At 43.4% G+C, this 26,822-nt stretch overlaps 1 protein-coding gene across 2 annotated transcripts in view; it reads right to left on the reverse strand.

The window, feature by feature from the left end:
* Positions 1–26,822, reverse strand: part of alk (ALK receptor tyrosine kinase) — a 410,695-nt gene that overhangs the window by 41,183 nt on the left and 342,690 nt on the right. For both annotated transcript variants that reach the window (XM_030117063.1, XM_030117062.1), the window contains exons 9-11: positions 23,947–24,119; positions 21,111–21,205; positions 9,252–9,371 (exon numbers count right to left, since the gene is read on the reverse strand). In XM_030117063.1, the coding sequence (XP_029972923.1) occupies positions 9,252–9,371; positions 21,111–21,205; positions 23,947–24,119 (388 nt within the window). The remainder of the gene's footprint in view (positions 1–9,251; positions 9,372–21,110; positions 21,206–23,946; positions 24,120–26,822) is intronic.

The following is a 26,822-nucleotide window of genomic DNA, read 5'->3' on the forward strand; positions in this document are numbered from 1 at the left end:
TGCTAAAGGTTGCAATCAAAGCTGAAAGCAAAATGTTTAATCTCAAATGTTAGCAGTAGAGGGCTGAAAATAGTAAATATGGAAGATTAGTAAGGAACTTTAATCAGTGTATGCACACAACCGAAGCACAGGATTTTGTAGTTTATATCCATTTCTCCACAACGCAGCCCATCGTGACATGTTTTCACTTTTAATTGTGTTGAATATGTAAATTACATGCAACCTCTTGAGCAAAGCCCCTCAAATTAAATTGTCTCTGTGAGAGGGTTAATTGAAGTGTGCTTTGACGCTGTAGTTCAGGGCACTTCCCATCTGCTAACATGAAGGGATATGGATTGCGACTTGCACTTTAAGCAGCCTCCAAGGAGTGATGAAAGTGCATCTTCACACAATAGACACAATAAACAGCCCTGCCAATGGATTTTGGAGTCTTTTATGAACGCTCGGCGTTCCGACAGAGGAGGCAAATATAGGAGCATCTGACGCGAACGCCGAGTTGACGAGACAGTCTTCGAAATTTTCATTAGCTCTACTCATTTCACCGTTACGCAGCAAAAACGCCCACTTGCTCAGCTGCGGGGCTGACTCCAGTAATCGCATGCCAAAATATTTAGACACCAGAAAGCGTTTAGGCGCTCGCTGACACGCGGCGCATTCACGGCCGCGCGCGGGGCTCACACTGCCGCCGCTCATTACCCCGCCGCATTAATCATCAGCGAAACGTCTACAAGATCCCTCGGCCTCGCTTTCCCTTCTCGCTGCAGCCCCGTGGATCTCGGCCAGCGCTGCATCCTACATGACCCCGCACATGAGACAGAGTTGAAGTGGCACAAAATAAAGCTCTGCGCACACACGCGAGCACTGAGTCACTCTCAGCTTGGCACTTGGCAGAGCAAACAAAAACAAGGCCGGCTCTCACCAGCGTCCGCTAATAAGTGGCGCGCTCCCTCGTAGCCATGTCAGGCCCCCTCTGACATGCAGAGATGCACACGCCGATCTGCACGGACACGCACTGAGGAATAAAGAAATCCAATCCTGGGAAAAGCGCCGACTCCGTCTAACTATTACACGGATCTCCTTTTTCTGTGAACTTTGCCACTGGTGGGATGCCATCATCATAACAAACAGTGGCCTCCATCAAAAAACGAGGGCAACGCTGTGCAATTTCATCAGGGGGAGAAACTGCCGCAGACGAGCCACATCACAGAGAGAAGCATTCGAAGGGAGAAGGAGTCGTGGTTAAGAAAAAAAAACGTGTGATGGGATTGCAGAAGAGAAAGCAGTGCAGCAGCGGTCTTTATCCCCTGCGAGCGTTATTGAAAAGAGACAACAGCAAATATTTCAATCTCTGGAACCAGCCTTGGTAGGGGGGCAATCAGGATGAAGAATACATAAACCTTCTCAGCCTCGGGAAACACTGATTGAGATATCGCGTGTTTGTCTCCCACAGATGGTCAAAGAGACAGATGGACCGGACTGAAGCCACTCTGTACCAGAACACATGCTGTGACAGTCTCTCTGATTCTAATATGTTTTTACTTGAGCCATGTTTTGGTGAGAAAAGCTCTGTCTGATCGAACATCTCCTTAAACAGAGAGAGACACACACACACACACAAGTCTAAGTCTTGGCACTTGAAAGTACTCAGTCAATGGCAGACTTTAATAAGAGCATTTGTGGTTAAAATCCCAGGGGACTTGTGTGTGACTGGTGGGTTGTATATGGGAAAATCGCCCACTCATGTCAACATAAGCATTCCAGTGGAGATCAGACAAGACTCTGAACACAGGCAAGTGCATTCAGGTGTTTCTGAAGTTGTAAATTGAAAATAATTGGATCTGATCGGATCTGTTTATCAATGTTGACGGCAGTAACTATGGAGAACGAGACACTGTGCCTTTTATCACTGTGGTGGCTCGAGCTCAGTGGGGAGAGTCCGTTAAATCCCATTCGATCCTCAATCTCGCCACGTCCGTGTGTCGAATGTCCTCAGGCAAAAAAACTGAACCCCAAGTTGCCCCCAGTGGTGATCCAACCCCTTTCCATGGCAGCTGTCACCATTAGCGTGTGAATGGATGAATGTGACGATCGGCGCAAAGTGCTCTGAGACAAGTCCCTTCAGCAATTCCAGAAAGTGGTCCCATTCAAACAAAACGGTTTGCATTGCAATATTTGAGAAACTAAGAAGTTTGTGCTTCTTATCCACCTCCGTAAAAGCCCGCCTCTAATGGTTCTCAAACCCCACAAACAAAAAGAAAAGACAAAAACAAGCAACAACAAAAAACAGTTCAAACACTTTTCATTCCAAGCTGCTCTCCTCTCTTAGCATGTGCCCTCCTTTTCCAGTGACAGTTGTCCTCCTTGGGCCAGCCATTAGAAAGATGGATCAAGGCTGGCACGCCATGAATGGATGTGAATGCTAAGTACAAAGCTGATGGAGCAACTGAGGCCAATTAATTAAAAAGCCTGTTTTGCGTGGCACCGCTTGTTATCGGTCTCATATCTGTCTTAGTGACTAATGTTTCTCCCCTCCAAAACCCACAGTAACAACTACTAGTTAACTGATCGCTGCAGGCCAGCATTTATGAACAAGTAAACAATGAAGCAAATGCCCGCGTCTGCTCGGCAAAGCTAATTAGCGGGCACAGAAACGGCCAAATCTCCTTTCTGCGGCGAGCGTTCGGGGACCGACATCTGCTGTCAGTTACTTTGAGGAGCCAATCAGGTCGCTCCAGTCCGCATCCCCTCAGTCTGTCTCTTGGTTTGACGCCAGTTCTCATCTGCTTCACACGGCTCAGTGTTCCTGTTTTTGCATGAATGGAAGTGGAACACCTCGATATGAGAATGCACTGTCTGTTCAAAGAAGCTAATCCCCTCAGATAAGGTGCAAATATGTCAACGCATCATGACAGCGTATGTGCGCGGCTGTTTCAGAGTCTCACCAGAACGTGAAAACATTAATCTTTGCCGACACAAAAGCAAACTATCGATGCGCACTGGGAAAAAAGGGTGATTTTTGCTCGAAAAGTAAAAAAAAAAAAAAACCCTTCAAAGGAAACAAGTGAGAATTACCATGGTAAGATTTCAGAAACTGTGACATCTAGACGGTTCATGTTGCAAGAAATTCTAAAAACACACAGAATTCATTTGTCCCAGACAGGATATATACACCCAACTCTAGATTTTTTTTCAATCATTCCCATCATGCCTTTAGTATTTGACAAAAATCTTTTATTCATTAAACTTTCACTTTAAATAGAAAAGGAAATTATTTTTTGGAAAATGAGTGAAAAACCAATTAAGAGGTTTGCTGAGTGTTTCCATATGAAAGAAATTCAGCATGTGAGAAAATGATTGCTTGAAACTTGTCAAAAGGCAGCAGTATACACTATATGTTTCTGAATTCTAAACTTTAACTGCTCTCCAGATTTTGAAAAGCACAATTTCTCTGGATCTTACCTTACTTTATGTTACTCCACAGCAAAGCATTGCTATGCTGTGGATTATTTCTGTGAAAAGCCACAATGGAGAGCTCAGAATAACAGCTACACCTTCTGCAGCAGCGGCTGCATACCAACACCGAGCCGAGAGATTCATCCTGTACCTGCTGATGGAACAAACTGTTTATAGGAAGCGGACACTGTATGCTCCCATCAATTAATCAGTCACTGTGTTTGATAAGCCAATGTGAAGTTTAATTTTGATTTGAATCTTTCGTGTACACAACCCAGCATGAAAAAGCTCCGGTTTACCGTATTTTTATGCAGATCAGAAAGTGGTTTCATCAAATAGTTTGCTGCAAAGTTTGCGACTCGTGCATCATCTTTTCATGCAATTCTTCAGTCTGGCTCATAAATAAAGCAGTCTTTTTTATTTTTGTTGTGCTCACTAAAGATCAGAAATGACTTATGTCCCATTTTTTGCTGGAAAAGTAAAATGCAATAAGCGAGGAAACCAAGATGACGCAGTAAGTATGATGCTTTCTTGTCTGTTGCTGGGTTACTTTTTTCATGTTGTGACAAAAAAAGCGATTGCAGTTCCAGCTACGCATTTGAAAGAATCTATCAGTCCTACAAAACTGTCTTCAAATGGTGCTTCCCAATAGCCACATGGCAGAGTGAAAAATGTGCATCTTTAGCAGGCTACACACACTCAAAATCAAGGTTTTCTTCTGTTCTATTTCTGTTTCTCTTTGTGCAGAAAAAAATAATGATTTAGGGGGAGTTACTGAAGAGATTCTGACTTTTCAGTTTTGGTTTCAATTTCTTCATACTCACTTATCCAAAAATAGACTCTTTTTGAGAAACAAACTGGAAGCGGAGCCGCGGCACGTCCACATTTAGAGATGAGCCAGTTGAGATCTTTTGGGCCTGCTGGTTTCTTTCCACTGGTGGTTTAACAGACTTGACTACCCCCAGTGAAAATTTTGAGGCTAACCCAATAAAAGCCTGGTAGATTAAGTCTCCTGGCTGGATAGTAAATCTCCATATTAACATTTGAGCTCAGCATAAAGTTAATGGGGGCAAGAAGATGGACGAATACAAAACGACTTCTTTTTTTTTTTTAATTGGATGATCGAGTCAGATTGGTTTTACAACATCAAGTGACTTTTGTGATTGAATTTCCAGGAACCTGGAATAACCAAGAAAAATTAATTGAAAAATGAAATGTTTACTTGAGGCAGGATAATCCATCTTTTATCTACAAAGTATCATGGAAATCTCATGACATGCTTCAAAAAAAGCATTGTTTTTTAATCTGAAACATCAAAACAAGGATATGTTTAAGACGTGGAACTCCCAAGAAACAGTACATACCTATATCTTAAAGAAATGACAGACGCTACAAATCGAAATATGACAAATGTACTTGGAAAGACTTGAGAATTTTCTTGAAAAAAATGCACCGAAAATAAGCCTGGAGCTCATTTTGAGCTTAGCGATGCATTCTTTTCCCACCAGGAGAGCTAATCGCAGAGAGAAAAGAAAGAAAGCTAATATGGGTTGAGTTCTTCAGCTCCGCTTCCACCCGAACAAAAGCAAGTGATGAGTCAGCAGCGGGTTACGGGCGCCACACAGTTGGGTCGGTGGTGAGAAGTGAAAACGTCAGAGTGTGGGAATCAATGGGGATGGGGAGGAAGAACAAGAACAAAGAAAAAAAAAGAACGAAGGTGAAGTCAGGGTGAAGAAGACGAGCTGGGGGAAGAAGTCGGATAGCGGGCTGAGATCAGAGTGAGCGCTGACAGGAAGACGGGGCGGAGGGGCGAGGAGGCAGTAATGTGAACTAACAGGCAGTCAATAACAGCTTTTACATGAAGCAGACGGGAAACAAATGGAAAAATAAAAGGGGAACACGCTGTCCCGAAAGAGGCAGCCACGGGTAAAAGAGAGAGATGAAGGGGAGGAGGGAGAGGACACCCTGACGTTGGGTGGGGTTAATCACCGAGCGTGTCCGGGGACGGGGAGACTCTCGATGGAGTGACGGGTCTGCCGAGCTGAAACCCTCATCGAGAGCGCCGTCCTGCCCTACAGATGTCAAGGCGTCAAACTCCAGAAGGGGAGGCAGCGAGACGACACCAGGCGAATGTTAACTGCTCAAGGTTGTCTTTGAAATGGACCAACGCTAAGACAGCGACTTCTACCTCCTGAGTTAATATCTATGATAATCACAAGGGCGAGACAGGTGAGATCTCCAAGTTCCATCTTCCTCTGAGGACATTTAAGTCCTTCTGCTTTTATTGTAACCGTATGAAGCATTACCTGTGTGACCACTATGAAATTGCCTTTCTATTGCTGGCCTTGCCACAAAACTACGGCGGCAGGCTCCCTGATATGAAACACCTTTTACATAATCTCATATATACAGCGCATTTCCCCCTCGTGTCTGAAGACGGGCTCGGTCACGGCCGTGCCTGATCCTCCGCTGTCCCTGTGTGACCCTCCAGAAAGAAACACTACTTTGTGCTCAAGACCAAAGACACATGGCAGACTTTAAATGAGATAAACCTGCACGAAAAGAGGACAAATTAGCTCATTAGGTTGTGGAAACACCAATTTGAGAGTAAATAGTCAACAGTGGTACACTTTGGACGGTTGCTGCTGCTGGGTGAACTTTGGAGGTATGTTGTATAGATAGATAGATAGATAGATAGATGGATGGATAGAGAGTGTTGTATGATGTTGACTGTTCTGGCTTGAAGATATTGAAGGTACACACGGAGTAAACGAGGCTGTTTAGATCTATCAGCTGCTCTTCAGAAGATCGAACGCTGTTTGTGGAATCGGCAGCCATCTGACCAGCTGTTCACTCTTAATCAATCAGGCATGTCTCCCACTTAGTGCAAATTCTCTCCATTTTGCTTCCCTCCTACTCAAGAAACACCAAAGTAAAACAAAGAAAAACTTTGTGTTTTCAACTTCATCGTGTTTTAAAAAAATAATAATTTTTCTTTTTTGGTCTTAGACCAAAGGAGAAAAATATTAATCAGTTTGTGCCTACTGGCAAATACAACATCAGGTCCTGGACCAGGCATGTTCTGTTTCTCTCTCCAGCGACCAATCATCAACTCGTTCTGCCTCGGTGCTGAATTGTGTTCACATGCTTTGTATAAGAGAACATCTCTTTACAACGGCTGGCTCACTCCCACCTGGAAAGCTGGTTCTTTCCAAACACTCAACTCATCAGCCTTTTGTTGAAGGTATACTTTGAGAAAAAGCGATGATTATGTTTCCTTCACTGTATTTTTCTTATCTTTGGTCTGTGCTTGAGCTAACTTGAGCAAAATCTTCTTTCTTCACTGTCTGGCTCCTTTTTTGTGCCGTGAATGAGCTGCGTAACCTATAGAATGAAAACCTCCCTAACAACGCTGTGTGCTGAGACAAATTCACACATGAGCTTGCTGTGGGGATTAGCGCCCTGCTGAGGAACTCACCAAGAGTTGACTTGAAAGTATGAAAACTAAAAACATGAGCAGGAGCTGCTTCATTACACATATCAACACCTGAGTCAGGTGAGCCACTAATTCATCTGGATTACAGAACCTCGAACGGCAGGTTTGTCACCAAGTTCAATAAGATCCAAGCAATCTGTCACTGGATTTGATGAAGTGTGGACATAGTCTGTGACTCGATTTTCACCTTTCAGTTTGGGTACAACAACATTTTGCACTGCACACTGTCAGCCTCCACGTCCAAAGACATACTGAACCGGGATGCTGGCGCTCTCGTGTCAATATGCAGGGCGCTTGGGAAAACAGACTGATTTAGGATGCCGATTCCACAAAGAGAGCTGGGCTGTAATGCTGATCATCATATTCTGCTGCATTCTGATTGGTAGATGAGTAGCTGTAGGTGATAGCTGTGCGGTGTGGTTTGCCATCATGTAATTTCCGACATTGTCACATAGTAATCACTGTCACAGACACTATTGCTGGCGGGCGGTGGTCGCACAATAACAGAGCGTGTATAGCTGCCATGAGGCTGTTTGATAAGCGTATTTTAGTGCAGCTTTCAAACAAACTTCTTTGAAGTTTGAGTGTGGTCAAGTATGAAACAGTGCGTACTTCTGAAATGGACAACCAGTGAAGTTTGTTGGTTGATTAGCTTGTTAGTGGCTGACTTTTGGTGAAGATATAAATTGTTCTAAGACTGATTGGGGTTAATAGGTGTTTTTTTTTTTTTTTTTTTTTTTTGTGCTGGTGCATTCTAATGATCTTTAAGGCCTCTATTCCTCCTTCTTGCATTCCTCCATAGAAACAAATTGATCGTTGCCAAAGGGAAAAAGAAAAATCATACATCCTTCAGATCCATTTCATCAAGATTTGAGAGTTTCTGGCTGACTTTAGATATAAAGGACGAGTCATCCACAGTCAATAAGTAGGGAATGGGAAGAGTCTTAAAAAACACACATAGGCACAGGAAGAACATGCAAACTCCACACAGAAAGACTCCAGGCTATGAAGAGATCATAATGATATCTTGACTATTTAGGCACAAATCTGTCCAATGTAACTTTCTTGTGTATCTTTGGGTTGGATACTGTCAATGACGACAATAACACCATCTTTGTTTTTCCCACTACTGAAGGAAGTGACCCGCAGCTTCAAACAGCCTGGAACAATCGTTTGAAAAAAGAATGAAAAACTCTTGCTTCAGATGACAAAACATGACAGCTGGCTAATGATTTTAATCCTGCAGTTAAACCAAACTTTGCTCGACAGAGCGGCTAAATGGTTGGTCTCAGTCACGGAGTCGAGATGTGTTGTTTGTGTCCCACAGTGTGCCGGACTGAAATGTGCAACTAGCTGTGGATGTGAAGCGAGTCTCCGAGCTTTAACAAAATTGATTTGTTAGCTTTAACAGCATTTGAATGCCATGAAAGGCTTTTACACCGCCTGGGTGAGAAAACAAGATATAGATGGATGCAATTACAATCCCCAAGCTTAGGAAATGCTGTCCACACCAATTGTGTTTGGCCCGCAAAAAAAACAAAAAAAAAACTGTCATAGACAAAAATTCACATTTGTTCAAGGCTTGCATAGCAAGTGTTTTTGTATACATGGTTAGTGGAAGGCGTTCCTGAGAAAAATGAAGGCTTCAAAAACCATTTTCCATTCAGGGTAAGTCTAATGGTGATGCCTCTCCGCAGCAGAGCTTCAAGTTTGATTGTACCTCAAGTACTTCAAAGCTTCTCGCGAAAGAAAATGTGTTTTTAAAACAGGCTTGATATGAAAGTAACTCGAACTTATGACTTTAAATATAGAAATTGAATCCTTGCTTGTTTTTACCCTTTTGAATTGAGGGCAGAGAGAGAGAGAGAGAGAGACAGAGAGACAGAGAGACAGAGAGAGAGAGAGAGAGCGCAAGGTGGAAAATGTCAAGTCTGTGTAACTGGCTCCATTGACATTCTCAGGAGACAAATTGGAGGATTTTACACTTCAAAACTGCCCGTCCTGCTCCATTTAATGCCAAAGGAGATCTGTGCAGCACTCCCTTGAATGCGGATGTGGTGCCAACCAGCAGGGGGCACACTTACTTTATTGAGACCCAACTGTGCCATGTGCCAATGCTTAGCACAAGTAGAGTAATTGTGAATCAGAAATGCATGCAAGCAGAAGGAGGAAGCAGAGTACGACAAAGAGACGGAGGGAGAAACAGACAGAAAACCGCATTGTGGAGGGTTTTCCCCCTGAGGGTGGAAGGAAAACACACTTCAGGATCACCCACACATTTTGCCCCTCTTCTCTTACTTACAGTAATCTGTGGTGGGGACGTTTAGCGACGGGCTTCTGATGGATGGCGGGAGAGTCCGGCTGGTCGGTCTGAAGGGCAGCCTGGTCGTGCTGGTCACCACGGGAGGAAACTCACCGTTGGCTGAAAAGGAGCAGAAAGCCTTTCATTGACAAAAGCACGGCAGCAGAATCCCGTCAATGTTACTCTGAGAAAGTGAGCTAAGCGCAGCAGCTGAGGACCGCTCACCCACACATTAAAAAGGAAAGGGGGGGGGGTTGTTTCATTCGTACGACCTTCTGTGGTACAGTACAGGCTGTGAGCTCCACGTCTGCTTCTATCCCCGTCCATCCTGATAGAACATGAGTAAGCACTTTCAGCCTGGGTGGTTTGTCGCCAATTATCAGTAACCCTCCCTCAGGGTATCCTCGGATCACAAGCCCGTCGGTACCTTGATCTCCCCAGTCTCAAATTCAAACCCTGAAAGGAGTCTTTCAGGCAGAGGGACTGGCTGGTCGGCGTTGAGGGTTCAACACAGAGGAACCTCTTTTGCCAAAAGATGAGTCGGGCGAAAGCCATTTTAACTACCAAAATGGTTTGATCCCGACCTAATAAAAACAGCCATCTGTCCTTATTCCTTTAGTTCTCAGCAGAGGTGGAGGAGCAGCGTTTCCCTGGTGGCTCAGCTAAATCACTGCACAGATGACTTTTTTTTTTTTTTATTACTTCTATGCAATTGGCAGTATGAAATATTAGTGGTAAACTCACTGAACGGTGTTAGAAGAATCTGTGGCCAGATTTGATCAGACACTGCAGAGAGCGATCAATGCAACCCTACTGATTGAACATGATTAAATGCTTTTCCAATATACGGTGCGTCTAGGTATGGAATACTGTGGGGAAGGCGGGGGCTTGTTCAACCGTGGCCTTAAAGTACCTAGTTAAAATCTAAAAGTCAAGCAATCACCTCCATAGACATCGCGGGGCCATGCACCACTCCAGCTCGAGTACACATTTTCCTTTGGTTTCAAAAGGTCAGCCGCAGTCTTCAGTTTAGCAGCTGTAAATGCGTCTTGAGTGGTATTTTTAAGGTGAAATTCCCATTTAAAGATTCTATCACACGTGATCCGCAAATTTCCAGTCCTGCTGTAAATGTGACGATGTCTTACAGTGTCAGATACAATTTACCGATACTGGTGCGGTCTGGTAACGCCGCTGTGAGCAGCGCACGGTAAGACAGATCAACCCGGACACGTTTTCATCACCTCTCATGTCTAGACAAACTCCAGCGGTTCTCAGTCTCAGTGATTTATGGAGCAGCAAAGTCTGTTTGAGCTCCCATAATCTATTCCGGAAGTTTGTAGCATGTGAGGGACAAACAATTCGAGCCAGATTCAGATGAAGTGAGACAGGAAGACGTCTGAGAGACGTAAAAACCAGATGCTGTTACAAGTTTAAACAAAAAAAAAAAAAGAGTAATTGAACAAATATCTTTCCTTAATAGTGGGATCAGAATGAATGAATGAAGATGTAAATTGCTTTTGGAAAAAAAAAAAAAGACTACATCAATAATTCAAAAAAATCTCATTCAAATTGTGACTGATAAAATAGATTACAACCCAAATGTTTCTACAAATTATTCAAAAAGCAAGTAAATACAGACTAAAGTGAAGGGAATAGCATGTTTAAAAATGTATAAATGCAGGGAAAAGGGGTTTGATGGTAAAATAACAGCAAGTCTTCAAAGATGAGATTTAAAGAACTGGGAATACACAGAAATGATAAAAGTAAACAACATCAAAAACTACTTTCTTATAAACACATGTGAAACTAAATCAATGGAAAAATAAGTACACAACTATGAATTTGAAGTGATGAAGAGAAAACAAAATAGAAGAAGGGGAGTATGGAAAAAAATAATTCCATTAAATAAAGTCATTAAAACTAGAGCTATTATGCTGATCTGGTTAAAATTAATAGATTGTTCTATTCCGGGAGAAACACATACGAGCAAGACTTTTTTTTAAACACTGCAGGCTTTGTTTTGGGTCTGTTTCTGCACAGGCCTCTCTGTGTAGCCGGTGATCGAAACCGCCTCAGTTTGGGCTCGACGGGCTTTCAACCCTCAAAATTTAATAAAGACCCTCCCTCATTTCTCTTTATTTATGACTTCCAACGTGTCCCGTACAGACGTCTGACGCGTGCAGACAATGAGTGGTAAGTGATGCTCTGCGTTCATGTGACCCACATATGGAGTCGTCTTTGTGCTCTGCATACGGAGCAGTCTGTTGCATGATTACATGGCTTCAGGGTTGATTTGCATTTCATACAGCGGGGGGGGAAAATGAAAGAGGTTTGCCAGTTGTAGACCGGCCTGTCTCACGCAGCAGCAGAATAGCAAACAGTGGGCTGGCGCCGTGGCTGCGTGTTATTCTCCACAGGGCTGCCCTGGATGGCAACCAGCAACAAAAGATGATTTAGAGGTTCATGAGAGTATATTTTTCCACTTTCTCCTCTGCTTCAAGTAAAAGACATGGGGAGTGGAAAATGAAGAAGTCGCGGGCCTGTGTAAGAGGAGAAAACCCACTGATGAGCAGGTGGTTTTTCCGGGATTCTTGAGAACGAGTCACGTCAGGCGCCTGCCGAACGGAGATCAGATCCGTCGCATCCCAATGAGCCGTCCGGAACGTGACAACGGCGGATGAGAAGACAAGGCGCCTCATTCCTGTGATTACTTTCCTGCCTCTTAGTCCCCTCAGGCTCCAACAACACGGCCGGGGGGGGGGGGGGGGGGGGGGGGGGGAGCGGCTCCCTCCCCTGCAAAAAGGGTTAAAGTGCACGAAAAACCTGCTGGCTTTGACTTACAGCAACTCTGAACTCCAGCTCAGTTGTCACCTGTCGGTAACATATACCTCTGAAAGCTGCTCTGGCTTTAAATGTACACCACCGCTCTGCGCTGAACCCGGTGGCTTTGACTGCTGGTCTCCGCTGAAAACGTCTCAGGGTAAAGAAAATCTTGTAATTTCGTCTTCAAAAGCTTAAAGCGCCTCAGCCACTGCTTACCTAAAATCTGCCAGAGAGGAAAAATCAATAGCTCATTCCCAGCTCTGTAATCATCAAATAAATATGATCGTCTAAGTCTCCACCGCGCGGGGGCTTTGATGCAGAACCAGCCTGTGTGCAGATTCGACGGATCGCACGCACAAAGCGAGTGACCGCAACATGTCTGATCACACGGTGTCTTTGTGAGCTAACACCCATGAATGCGCTCAACTTTTTCACATCTGAGGCAAAGTTGCTAATAAAGCTGGCCTTGTTGTCATGCCAGGCACGGCCGGCACGAATGCAGAACCGCGAAGCAGACAAGAGGCCATTGGTATGCTGCTGCGGCGAGAGCAGGACTCTGCAGGTCCGCTGCGGAGAAGCCTGAACCGGAGGGCAGGCCGGCAGCCGGCGCGGCTGTCACTGTTTATTAGCCCGGGCGCCGTAAGCTACCTGAAGCTCACCAGAGGCCAGTCATGGGAGAGCGAAACGGAAGGAGGAGGTGGAGCGCTTTGTTACCACCCATCCACTCAGCCGGAGGCCGAAAATATCTTCAAATTGCAAAAAGCTCTGACCAAAATCCACATGAGAGACCCCTCATGCTAACAGGCTCAAAGCAGGACACCCACAACCTGCGAGCTTTCCTCACTGCAAACATTTAGTCAAAAAAATCAAAACGATCTCAAATCATAATCATCTGTTGTAAAACTCATGTATGATTTAGGGTGGCAGGGGGGCTGGAGCCCATCCCACCTCATAAAACCTGAAAAGGTACACCTGGGAGGGTCAGCAGTCCATTGGGGAAAACACACCGACGGGCGACTGGAGCCTGATACACACTGCTTTAAAGCAGGGGTGTAAAACTCGTTTTAGATCAGCAGCCAATTTCATCTTGAGTGAACTGGACCGGTAAAATAGTGACAGAATAACTTTTGAACCTTAAAAGTTTATCCTTGCTGTGGCACAGAGCACATGTGACGAACATGTCTATATTTCACAAAACAGTGACAACCGGAAATGACCACAATCTTAACATAAAGCCAATTTTAATGAGACCTTCTGGTGTAAAATACAATAAAAAGTCCAAAAACAGCTCGATGGTTTGACTGGGTGTGTGTGTGTGTGTGTGTGTGTGGAGGGGGAGGGGGGGGGGGGGGGGGGGGGGTGTTGAATATGCTGGATAACTGGTCCTTAACTGAGAACAAGTGATCATAAAAGACCGATGATGGACATACTCTCTGCTGGAACCTGAACATTACAGCTTCTATTTATGCTTCTCTGTCTGTGGAGCTTTGATTGTAGATCCAGTTGCCTGTTTGGTTTTGACAGTGTTGTATCTGATTAACAGCGCCGTGTCTTCAGTGGGAATGTATGCAGAGCCTGAAGTGAAGGCCTGTGATGATAAAGACGGCTGATATCAGTGTGGTCGTATGAGTTATCTCTGGCCGCACATGTAATTTTTGTTGACGCAAAGGAAGCCTGACTTTGTTAGACTTGTGTCTCAGTCCTCCAGGCTCTGTTAAAACCATGTAATTGGTCTACCATTCATCCAACTGAAGACTTCTTGCTGTTTGTTCTCAGTCTTGGTGAATCCCAAACAATTCAGATGATAAAAAAGATGAAATTCTAGCTGTGAGAATCAACTTTTCATGACAGTTCCTTTTAATTATCTCTGTTTGACGACACAGTGAGTGCACTGAGGACATGACGAGTGTTTGCGCTTAGATCTTCATGCTTCTCACATCACCAGCTGCATGTGTTTAATTACTAATACTAATTACCTTCCTGTGATTTCCTGTTGTGTGACACAAGTTGGCATGGCAGGTAACACTGATCCAGCAGTCGAACAAGATACAGTATCAATCCATATATATATGAACTCTCTCAACACTTTTGACTGTGTTGAATGTCCACATTAGTAATAAAAACATCTTTTTTTTATCTTTTACTTTAAATGTATTGGTAGCGTCACATAAATGTGAGCTTCCCTCGACTTAAACCAAGCTTTCCTGAGCTATTCATGAATCTGTTTCTTTCGAGGAGGGATAACGCTCAGATTATACAGCCTTTTCCTCCCACTCACTGACGGTAATGAATAAATCCATCATCACACTGACCCACACGGTGTTCAGCTAATGTGCCACAGCAACACGGAGACAATACAGCCATCGTCGCATACAGACAGGGCCGAGCCAGGGAGACCATTCAAGTCATGCAACTGTTACTTTACTAATAATAAAGTTACTTTTTATTTTCCGTAACTCGTACAAGAACTCCACCATGTTTTAAATAAACAACTTGTAATGGTGAGAAGCATCGCTCGTAAGCTTGACACTCACTTGGGCTTCTGGTTGTTTTTCTCAAAGCTGAACATTTTGCTTCAAATGTACGACTTTGTGGACGGAGTGTATATTTAAAACGCTGCTGCAGTTCTGTTATTAAGAGTGTTTTAGTGTGTTCATTCCGCAAAGTTCCCTTGAATAACAGATGAAGTCAGGGGTGTCAAACACATTTTAGCTCAGGAACCACACGCAGCCCAGTAGCAACTTGAGTGGGCCGAACTGGTAAAATAGTGCAGTAACAACCTTTACGTCTAAACTGTGGGGTTTTTCTTTGTTGTGGTGCAGCGTATACATAATGAAAATACCTATAGTTCTGCAAAAACAAAGCAATTTTTGCAGAAATGACCACAATGTTAATATAAATCATATTTTAATGCTACTTTTTGGTGCAAAAATCTTCCCAAAAATTCTATAGCAGTCGCATTATACATGTTTTCTTTTTTTAATTGGATCTGCTTTCGGGCCTATGGGCCTTATGTTTGACACCCCTGGATTAAGCTAATGGTTCTTCAAAGTGAGAGAGAGAGAAAAAAAAATACTATAAATCGGTTACTGAGCTGTTCCCTGTCTTTTCAAAAATCCAAATAACTGAACTGAACCACACACCAGCACAGCATTAAACAATATTTGACAACAGACCAAAATCTCAGCCAACTTCATTCTCACAAATCAAGTTAATTCAAAAACCGATTTCTACACTTAGAAATACTAGCAGAGGCGCTGATTCACTACATTTAAAAAAAAAAAAAAAGACACGTGTTGGATCAATGTAATTCTTGCAGAAGTTGGAACAAGTCAAAAAAACCCAATGAAATGTTTTTTATGTTTGGCTCTTTTTTTTTCACCAAGTAAAACTCAGTTTAAATAGATTTTTTTTTCATGTAGTCTTCAGAGACAACAACAAATAAAAAGAAAAAAAAAACACGTTTCCCTCCACAGCTTTTTTTTTTCTTCCTATGTGTGTTTTCATCTTTTGAGAAGCAGCACTGTACAGACGGTTCATCGATGTCAAGGACTCGCTGCTGATGAGGCACACTCACAGTCTGCTGCTGGGGGAATCTCTCGCTCGGCGCGTGGGGGAAAAAAAAGAAAAAAAAAAAAGAAAGAAACGATGGCACACACCAGAGAGAAAAGAATGAACTTCCGGTGCTGTCTAACCCAATAAACTAATTTAATGATGCCGGTGAAGATAAAATGCTAAAACCGACAGCTCGGTCCAACACCTGAAGGGCAACGGCTGCATCATCCGGCACACACGCCTGCCAAGCCATACATCACACTGAAGCCAAGAGGACGGCGGGGGTTGGTGGGGCGGCGGAGAGGGGAGGGGGGAGACCACGGATGGCTGATCGTCTGCATAATGTGCTCGCAGTATGTTTTCTCGCTAAAACACATTACGAGAATGTGTCATATTGCTCTGAAATCCATCACGCTAATCAGTCACGGGGATCACTCTGGGAAGCGACGCCCTTTGCCGAGACTCGGCGTCTCACGCCGGCCGCTCTGATTGATAGGCGATAAAAAGTGGCGACGTGGAGTGTGGCTGCAGGTGATAGATACCCGGTCCAGATTAGGAACTTGCCATTTGGATAGTGAGCGGAACAGGGATGAATTGCCGTAGCAGTGTCGCCGCTCCCAGGGACTTAAAATACAAATTGGTGCGCAAATATCTCTGGGGAAATGTCATGTCTTTAAATAAAGAGTCCCTGACCCAGGAAGCCGGGTGGTGGCGAGTCTCCGCCGGCGCAGATCAACAGCGATTCCTCACATCATATTCAGCTGATAAGGCGACGGTATCTGATTGCATTTTAGAAGTAGTTTCCCACAATAGCGTGAGGATTATGCTGAATAAATTAAATCATCGCAAGGTGACACGAAACAGATTATATGTTCCCGCCATTCGCTGCTTATTGGGATTGAAAAGCGGTATGGAAGTGATGTGCTTGACTAACGCTGGTGTCAAACGCACACTTTTCAGTACTTCATCTTGACGGAGGCGGTGCACGCGGATTCTCGGAGCTGTGAATTGAATTACGTTACTGAACAGTGATGTGAGGTATCAGTGCGACTGTTTTCAAATGGGAAACTTCTCTTACACCAAACAGAGATAATACAGAATCATATACATTTTGTGGATCTGCAATGTCAAGAAGCAGGATGTCAACAAATATAATCCCTCTTTAATTCAAAGTGAACAAGTGCTAAATTTGCTAAAAATATTAGAAATGATCAGCTCTTCTTCTATCTTCGGGATCTGTCACATTGAGGTTAGGGAAGCAAGCAGAGCACAGAGGTGAATTCACAGGTTCACTTCCCACAGGTTGCCACTGTGAGTCCTGACTCTCACCTTCTCTTCCCTCCATTCACACAGTGTCAACCTTACACCTTACTTATAGTCACAATTTTTCTCCGCTAGATTACTTTCCAGTGGTCTGCCAGTTTTTCGTGGTTGGTGAACTCCTTCTTTTCTCTGTCCGGTCAGGTATGTGGAGGTATTAATCATGTCATGTAGGAAAATGTTCTGCAGTGAGACAGAACTGCATCGACTTCACTTCACCACACCAGAAACTGACGGATTCTTCAAAGTCCCTGGTCAACTCGCCTGGTGCCGGGACCACTTAGGCAACTTAATCGGGCTAACGGAGCAATCTATGCAACACACTAAACGAGAATCGATACGGTTTAGTTGTGGAGCGTGGTGTGTGCAGTCCAGCTGTTTGTGCTTTTACCTCAGCTCTCACATCCAGACGCTCAGACATTACTATTCCCGTCACAGCTGGAGAACGTTCCTTTAGATGGGCAGAGATGGAGGGAGGAACCGAACTCCTGACCTTTCACTCCCATTCTCGCACGGTTGTCATCGCAGTGCTGTTTTGATACTGATAAACCATCTCAATTATAGCATAGAAATATCTAGAAAGGTGACGTGAGGGTTGACCTTTGGAAGGCAGCAGTACAACAGTAGAACATCAGACCTTATCAATCAGCGCGCCACACTGTGGCAGAACTGAACAGTTTTTGACATTTCAGGACACGTGAAATGATTTAAAGAATGAATGATGCAGTGATGTAATAATGTATATAGTTTTCATAAGGTTTGGTCGGATGAACGCACGAAGGAAAAGACGCGGCTCATCTCGCAAGATCGTTCCAAGGACAGCAGGCGGCACATTGGGGTAACAGAACATTTTAAGACGTTTAAGCCTTTTTATACTGGCAGTAAAAGCAGAAATAATCCCATTACTACAGAAATTGAGACCTTCAAATAAACTTTACTATTAATAGACTCCAAATATAGTTCAATAGTACAATGTGAAATGCAAAATAATGCCAATGAGTCAGTCTAATGAAGGACTCAGAAGGATTCGTGTTGGAGGAAAATGCTCGATAATCTGGATTTTAGAAGAAACTGAAATGTTAATAAACTACTATCATGTAGACAGGAGGAACAAATATTGATTCCTGTGATGAGAGGGATGATAACTGTAGTTTTAACAAGACACTGTAAAGTTAATGTTACTCAAAGTGGTTCATCTGTGAACAGGATAGAGAGACAGCTTTCAAAGGAGTTCATCTACGGACCGAGTGCACGTATGCACATCGACTGCTGTCTCGGAGCAGCCTCCCGCTCTACTGATATGTTTAACCGTGAACGAAACAACCCGCGCTGCCATGAATTTTACCACCTGCTGCTGGAGTCATGGCTGCTCCTGGGAGAGAAACTCATTCTTTGGCTGGAAAAGTAGACATTTTGTATTTAAGTCAGATGAGGCCAGAACTTCTCTGAACATTGAGAATTCTGCCTCCCAGCTGTGAAAATGCTCTCAACATCCAGGGACTCATCAAACCTGAAGACACATCTACAGGTATGAAACACACCTGAACTCACAGTGAAGGTAAAGTGTTATTAGCCTGCTAACCTGTCAGTAACCTGCTGCTGAGAACCACAGCCTCACCAGGCTGAACTCAGAAGAATCTGATGGAGGCAATAAGATCTTCAGCCTGGATGGAGGATTTACTGGAGACTGCATGTTTCCTTCTGTCACTGAGGAATGAATCAACTCTGAACTCTTGAAAAAATACTTTGCATGGCCGACCTGAACACAAAACCCTGCTCCTCACTACAGCAGTACAGCTAAACAGCAGACTGAGTATATAATATAAATGTGTGTTGACACTGTCAATGTGGCTCCTGGTGCTGCTGCTGGACTGTAGAACTACTGGAGGAACACAGTCTGAACTGATGGAGCTGATCCTGAGTCAGAAAGAAAGAAAGTCAGATTCTCAGTAGGTTAGAGGTTAAAGGTCATGTTGTTGGTATTAATTGGGTCTGAACACAGAGTTCAGCAGAGTTCATAACACTCAGAGCTTTTAGTGTTTACTGTGTAGAGTTGTTGTCAATACACTGTGAGGACGGCACATTGTTTTTGTCTTTATTTTTTGTTTGCTGGTGAAGTCATGTAAAAGTAACTAAAAGTAATCTGGTACGTTACTTTTTAATTGAAGTACTTCGAGTAAGTTATTGATTACATTTTTTGACAAGTCACTTGCAATTGTACCGGATTACAATTTTAAAGTAATCCTCCCAACCCTGCGCGTATGACAATAAATACAAACCTGATATTCCACGCACATGAGAGGAACCTGTTCTAATGATGGGACACAGTGAGGATCGTGGCTGACAGACGCACGAAATAACACACAGTCTATTTAGTGTGTTTACCTTCATGCATATGGAATATTAGAGGCGTTTATCACAAAACACAGGGACCAGTATGCCAACTGAGGAATTCACGAGCTCAGAAAATGTTCATCGTAGTTTAAAATGGTCTGTTTTTGATGAATTTCCTGACTACAGCTTTTATCTGTGGACTTTATTTTAAGATAGCTCCTAAAATTTTCAATCTTCGCTTTGATTGTACTTTTCTTTCTCTGTTTTTCTTATGTGAAAATTCAGAGATACTTGATGTAACTCTCATTTTCCACACACATTCCCAAATAGATATTTTCATGTTTGAAGGTGTTCAGCAGCTTGACTGCGTGAAGACCACAAGTGAAATCACGGAAGCGTTGCAGCTGCCAGCACATCTTCGTCATGTAAACACTTTAAAAACACAAAACCCACATTTGAACGCACAGGTTTGTGCATGATGCCACTAAACTACAAGCACAACCTTTCTGCATGTGTGTACAACCGAGGACACTCGACTCAGGATTTCAACAAATCAATTCCAGCCTGATTTGCTCAGATCATTATTTGCTCCAACGAATGAAAAAAGCCTAAATTACCTTCAGAAGCAAACTGTAACTGTGTTGCTAGTGTTTTTAGGGGCAATCAAAACCTCCTCAGTGCAGAATTGACAGCGGCGTGTTACTTTATCGCAACGCTGCAAAAGCAAAAGACCATATCGTTCTCTATTTCAATTAAAAGCTGCTGTTGAATGACAGACTGCACGGGCCTGACGACAAATCATGAACACTAAACGCTGCTTGTTAGTGTGTTCACTGGAGACTGAGGCTTGTTGTCGCAAATCTTAAGAAAGCAGGCTTTTAGGGAGGAGCCTATTAAACTTTATATCCTCACCCCGTTCCCGCTAACAGCATGTAGCATGAATACTTCTCCTAACCATAACTCCACCATTTACGATGTCTACAAAATTCTAAAACTACCAAAAAGCAGAGGGATGGAGCGTATTACTTATTAATACCGCTGCTTCCAGGACTTCTGCAGTACGCGATCCAGCAGTGTGACACCCATTTGCGAAATCATATAATAATATTGAAAAACTGTCAGATATTAAAAATTTAGGCAATTTTAGCAGCCGGGGTAGAAGCACTCACTGTTTGACAATTTTAATTTCACAAAATCAAACTCACTGCAGGTGGGATGAATATAAATACAGTAGGATAAAGAGTCGGGAGCTAACATTGATCGTTTTTAGACAGAAGGCGAACAGTCCCAGTAAAACATTAGAAAGGAGTTTTCGCAAACAAAAAAAAAAAATCATGAAAATCTAATGCTGAAGAATAATGTGGGAGGAAAAAAAAACAAAAAAACAACAACAACCTGACATTGAGCGTAAAAGGTCCTCTTTAATTATCTCCGATGATAATTAAAAAAAATGTTTTGCACTGCATAATTACGGCTGAGGAACGGAAATCAATAAATCATGAATAAGCAAGCCGCTTGATGATGCTCCAAAGTGTTCAAAGCTGCAGCACAGTCAAATCTTATCTCTGTTAAACATAATCGCGAGGCAGACCTGCACCGATTATTAATTCAACACTTTTGGGTCACGTTGAATGTTCGACTTAAGCTTTTCGGAGGTCCCTGAAAAGTGCTCCAACTTTTTTTTTTTTTTTTTTTTTTTAGGTATCTCAGTTCTCCCCCCCCCTCTGTGCCTGTCATGGTCAATAATTCACACAGTCAGTCACACAATTACTTCAATTCAGCCATAAGTAAAAGTGAAAAAAAGAAGGACTTTGACATTTAACTCACATGCCAGGAAGCAGTCCATGCTGAAAGAGACGTTGTCGAGAGAGATGGCTGAGCCGGGTCCAGGTCCATCTTCGGTGCTGAACTGGAGCCAGAACCTGAGGAGAAGCGGAGCGGCTTGAACCATCTCGCACACACCCAGCGGATGGATGCTTTCTGGCTGAAATGACGTGGGGAAGAATTTATTGTGCTTTAAGAAAATTGCCGAGGAGAGTTTGGCTTCGCCGGATGTGCTTTGCGTCCTCTGACATTCACGTCTGTGTTGTTGCAGACTGTCTGCTCTTTCAGGCCCAGACAAAAGGAGCCGTTTGACTTCTCTGAGGATTTAATGTATTTTCTGGTTCCAAATTAAATGTTGCTACAGTTGCACAAACATGGAGGCGAGCGGGGGGCTTTAATGTGAAATTTTCTAAAGCAGTACTTTAACATTTTGATGCTGTTTGTACTGCTGAAACTCAGACGAGAAGACTAATACCCCTCGGATGTCTCTATGGAATTAATGAGGTTGGAGTCAAGAGTTTGCATAGTGTGCAGGAGAAAATGAGGGAACAGCTAATCTCGCTCCGTCTGCAGGTTAAAAAAAAAAGAAAAGAAACAGGAGTTCAAATTAGCATGTTACATCTACTGTATCTTCCACTTTTTACTATTAGAAACAACCATGTGGCTTTTCACTGGAAAACGCTCGACTAATATTTGATCCATGCATGACATTGATTTCCAGTGTTTTTTTTCTACACCAGTATGTCGTGGAAACTGATTAAAATCAATGTTAACGAGTGGTTCCATGAAACTGCAGAGGCTGTCAGGAATGAATGAAAATTAAAGAAGTTGTTTAACTTGAACTGATCACTGGCCTATTGAATCGGATGATCCATGATCCATATGCAATACAGTCAGAAAAAACTGCTTTTTTTTTGTATTTCAAAGTTCAACTTTCAGTGCTAGTCAACTGAGCTCTTATTTAAAGTAAAATGAAACACACTTGTTGTTTCTGTCTCCGTATCAACAGAGACAACTCCTGATATGTGAAGTAGTGCACTAATGCATCCAGTCATAGTAAACAGGTTATCTGCACATGAAAAAGATCAGCAATAATAATAAGTGGTAATTCACAGAGTAATGTCAAAGCAGCTCACTCTTGTGAATTGAACAGCACTCAGGCCCACATAATGAAGAATTACTGCAGCCTAAAGGTGCTTGAATGTTACGCTGTACTGTTATTTACAGGTAAGTGTGTCTCGCTGTATCTTTTTGTAAAGCCATCGCTTCAGAAAAAATTGCATAAAAAAAAAAGCCTTTTCCACTTGACCATTGTTGTCTAAATAAGGCTTGAGATAATCATATTTGAGTAAGTGGGAGTATTTTAAATTCATGCTACAACAGTAGTTTTGGGTTTTTTTTTGTACTTTGCTAAACTAATTGGATCCCTACATCATCTAACTGGATCTTTTTACTCAAAGGACAGTTTGATGCAAATTTGACCAAAGTTTGGAGTTTAAAAAAATTAATTCAGAAATCAGTCTGATATCTTGAGCTACAAAACTGTAGCGGCAGTGTTTCGGGCGATTTTAATTTATAAACTATAAAAGCAATATGTACATAATTTAGGACCTCTGGTAGCCAGAGTAATTAAAAAATTAAACAATGAAAGTGTTTTGTTAGCAGAAGTGAACAGAAAAGCCTGTATTTGGAGGAGGATGGGGCGGATGGACGGGTTACACACACAGCTTCACCCTAGAGACTGGGCACTGATCCCTTTTAAGGAGGGACAGATCAGGATTTGTTAAATGCGTAGATCTTTTATTCTGGAGCAGGAGCTTCTCCTCCTCTTCCCCCAGTTGCTACTTATCGCCATTTAGATGTAGTTTAAGGGTAATGACATGTCCGATACAGTTAGCTCCATTATTCCACATGACTAAATCTTCCCTGTTACACTACTTGAGTTTTAAATGAAGACAATAAGTGACTGAAGGTTTCTCGGACTTGATACCTCAGCTCCTCCAACCTAAACCCTCAGACGTGGTTTCTACATACAGTTTGCTGAGTCCTGACTTCTGCCTGCTCTTGAGGCAGCATTTCTGATTCTATTTAAGCTCTCCAAAGGTCAGTGTGCAAAGTCGGGCAGGTTTACCTCGTGGTTGTGGACATGACATTCTAATTAAGAGCACAAGCACAGCTGACTACATATCCCAGGAATCAAAAATTAATCACTCTCAGGGGAGCGGGATTATCCAAGCTTGAATGGCAAAGAAACCCCCAGTCAGGCAAACAGAGACGAAATGCTTTATCTGGGCTTTCTTGCTCTCGCTCCCTTTTCTCTCACTTTCTCCTGTTTTGGTTTAGTTTCTCCCTTCATTCAGGGAAATCAGGGCCGTGGTTAATTGGAAGGCAAGTAGAGTGCAGTGCCTTGTGTATTGATTTCTCTTCCCTTCATCACAGACGAGCGGAATAAACAAAGAAGGGGGGGGGGGGGGGGGGGTATTTTGTACGGCTGTACACATGGCAGGTCCATCGTATAAGGCACGCATCCCTTTGGGCTTCATTAATTTGTGGCGTTGGGAGGAAACGTTTCTCACAAAATGGAATAAAAATTCTAAAAATCTGCATTTATTAGGGAGAGCTCCTGTGTCTCTTAAGACTTCCTTTGCGGTGGGAGCGCTTAAGTATCTGTGGGAGTGTGTCAGAGGTTTGTTGGGATGAGAGCCGGATGACTGATCTGCTCTTAAACACTTCAAAGCAGCTGCCGACAGTTTGATGCTCTCAGACAACCCGAACACGCCGACATGATGTGATCAGTGCTGCCTGTCGTGTAGCCCGAGCAGGTGATCGCTCCTCGTACCAGTCTGCCAGCCCGTACAGCGGCAGCACGATGAGTTTCCAGCCCCTGTCCGATCGGGGCTCGCTGGCCGAGTGCCACAGCCGCCGCTGCTCCTCTGGACCGGTGCTGTTCTCCACCATCCACAGAGACAGCGAGCCCATCTGCGGACCGCCGGAGCACAGCCAGAACCGCACCTGCCCGGGAAAGATCACACGTCAGGTTATCAGAGTCGTGGAGGACGGAGTGAGTCTGCTTCTTTTTGCTGTAGATTGCTGAGCGATTTTTTTTTTTTTTTTTCCAGACAAAAGATCAAAACAATATCGATATTGCATATGGAAGTTCACTGCAGCAGACACCACCTTTGAGAATGTCATCGTGGTGACAAATACATTCTACCAATGTTAATGGAAATCAATGTCGCACAGTGCAGCAGCTAACACACTCATAAGAGTCTGTAGGAGCCTGTGTTCATTAGTCCAGAGCGGCGGTGAGAGCTACAGGAGCGGAGACTAAACTCTCTTCTGGAGAAATGCCTCATGAGTTATGAACTAATTCAATTCTTCTGACGGCAGCATGAAAGACGCCTGAGCATTAAAAATAACCTGCATCCAGACAACCTGTGACGCACTAATGCAGCCTGTCTGCACGTCGCTGGTTTACTCAGCTGTACAGAGAGCACCTCCGTGACTAACTCATGTAAGGCAAGTGATACTATTAAACCACAATACTGACATCTAGCATCTAAGTCTGGTAGGTAAGTGAAAAAAAAAGCACACATTTTGCAAAACTTTAACAAGGACTAATGATTAGAAAACCACTTGGGAACGAGATCAAACCGACTACAGCAGATCTCTTTGTAAACTTTCTTCATTCGATAGTTTTAAATGTTGGTGGAAGTTCGACTGGTAAAGGCTCACGCATACCAGCTGTGAGTGTTTCCAGTCTGAAATGTCCTGAAAATGATAAATAATCTCTCCAGAATCATCCCAGTGAGGTTAGAGGAACAGTTTGGAACAATGTCACTAAACTCTGTCGCTAGTTAACCTGGGTAATGATGGATTGTTTGTCACATCTTGGACGTCACTGACCACTAACAATGAAGCAGGGTTACTGTTCGAACTCCATTCCCAGCTTATGTGTCTTTTTTTTTTTTTTAAATCCCCCAACAAACCCCATACTGAGCAAAATAAAATGCTAATACTCGCTGTGGGGGCGTCTGTTGGAAGACCTCCAGTGCCTGCTGTGTTTCTGACAGACTGTCGATTTATTTTGATGTACTGGTCTGCTTTGTTTATTGTCTATGCTGTTAAGATTGATTTGCACCATTTTTAACAATCCTTTGTTTTCTTTTGTATAGCAAAGAACTGTGCAGGCAGTCAAACCCATCAATACTGAGACGGCTATTGGAAGCATTGCTGTATTTTGAATTTTCAGTCCATTTGAGGGATGCTAAACACCATTTATAGATTCATTGCAAAGTTTTTCTCTCGCTGCTACGTGATAAAAAAAAGAGGATTTGGATTGCAAAACTGCAGATAAAGCAGCTGTGTTTTTGAAGCCTGTTTTAAACCACAGACAATCATGGTATATGTGCCTAAATGCTGCAACTTCCTGTTTGATTTCAAAACAAAATCACGTTTCAAATCAAAAGCCAAAAATCAAAGTAGACTTTTCAATGACCATCAACTTGGGGATTTTGTACAAAACTTAAAAATGCAGAGAAATGCTCTATAAATTATTCAGTTTTTCGCTCCATGTGAGTGAATCAAACAAAAACACAAACAAACAAAAACCTGCTACTTCATTTCCCAGTGAGGATTTCACAACAGAAGTAAAGCAGCCAAATGTGTTATCAGTTAAAAGCGGGATGGACTTAAATTTGCACCGAGATGAATCAGCAGCAGCCATCTGCTCAGTTCTAATTATTACAAGATTAATAGAATTCAATCAGGATTATAATTTGGGTTATTTTGCGATCTGTGCTGCTCTCGCGCGGCGGCGACTGCTGAGTCTGATTCAAATGGACAACTCATTGGCTGCTACAGGAATTAAACTACGTAAAAGGAAACCTGAATCTGAAGCTCTGGATGTGACCATTTTGCTCTCCAGCATTTTTTATTCTTGTTATTTTGTTTTGTTTTGGAGGCAGGAGGATAATTCTTTTTCCACCATTTATGTGGAACAGATGCTGGCTTAAGCCTGTCGACGGGGAAAAAAAAGAAAGAAAAGAGAAAGAAAGAAAAACCTCAACACTTCTAGTCCGGGCGCCTGCATTGTGGCCGGCGATTGCGGTTCTTATCGTCAGCGGCGCGGCCACATGGCGGTCATTTAAACATCAAGATTAGAGCCGCTGCACGGCGCACACCGGGCATGACATGAAAGTGAACGTGTTCTGTCGCTAATACCCAAAACTAATATCCTCAACATAGTTGTCCAAGAGCAGACAGGCAGGGCTGAACGGCACCAGCTCGCTGTGGAAAGAAGGATTTAGCCCGCTAATCTGGAATCATTGCTAATCTTTGGCGGCCTGCCAAGAAGCGGCGAGGGGAGGTCTGCGGCGGTGTGCTCCGGCTCCTCGCTAACGCCACACACCTCAAACGTACCTGAGATTGAGGCAGCCGCCTCAACGTGTGTTCTCTTCCCTCTCCCGCCCGCAGGCTCTTTTCACGTTTCAATCGACAAGGCTGACTGTATTTCGGCGTCTTATCTCGCCGTCTGACCGTTCGACCCCGTGCATCGGGCTCCAACTTTCGCCCGTCCCTCCCGTCTCGGCCGCCCTCGCTTCCAATTATTCCTTAACTCCGCTCCAAATGAGCCCGGCAAACAAACAGGAGGTCAGAGTTCACGGCGGCGTGATGCGGGAGACCCGCTCGGACGCCACGGCGGGCTTCATCATG

This window comes from Salarias fasciatus, chromosome 19 (assembly GCF_902148845.1).
Source record: "Salarias fasciatus chromosome 19, fSalaFa1.1, whole genome shotgun sequence".
Classification (NCBI taxonomy): Eukaryota; Metazoa; Chordata; class Actinopteri; order Blenniiformes; family Blenniidae; genus Salarias; species Salarias fasciatus.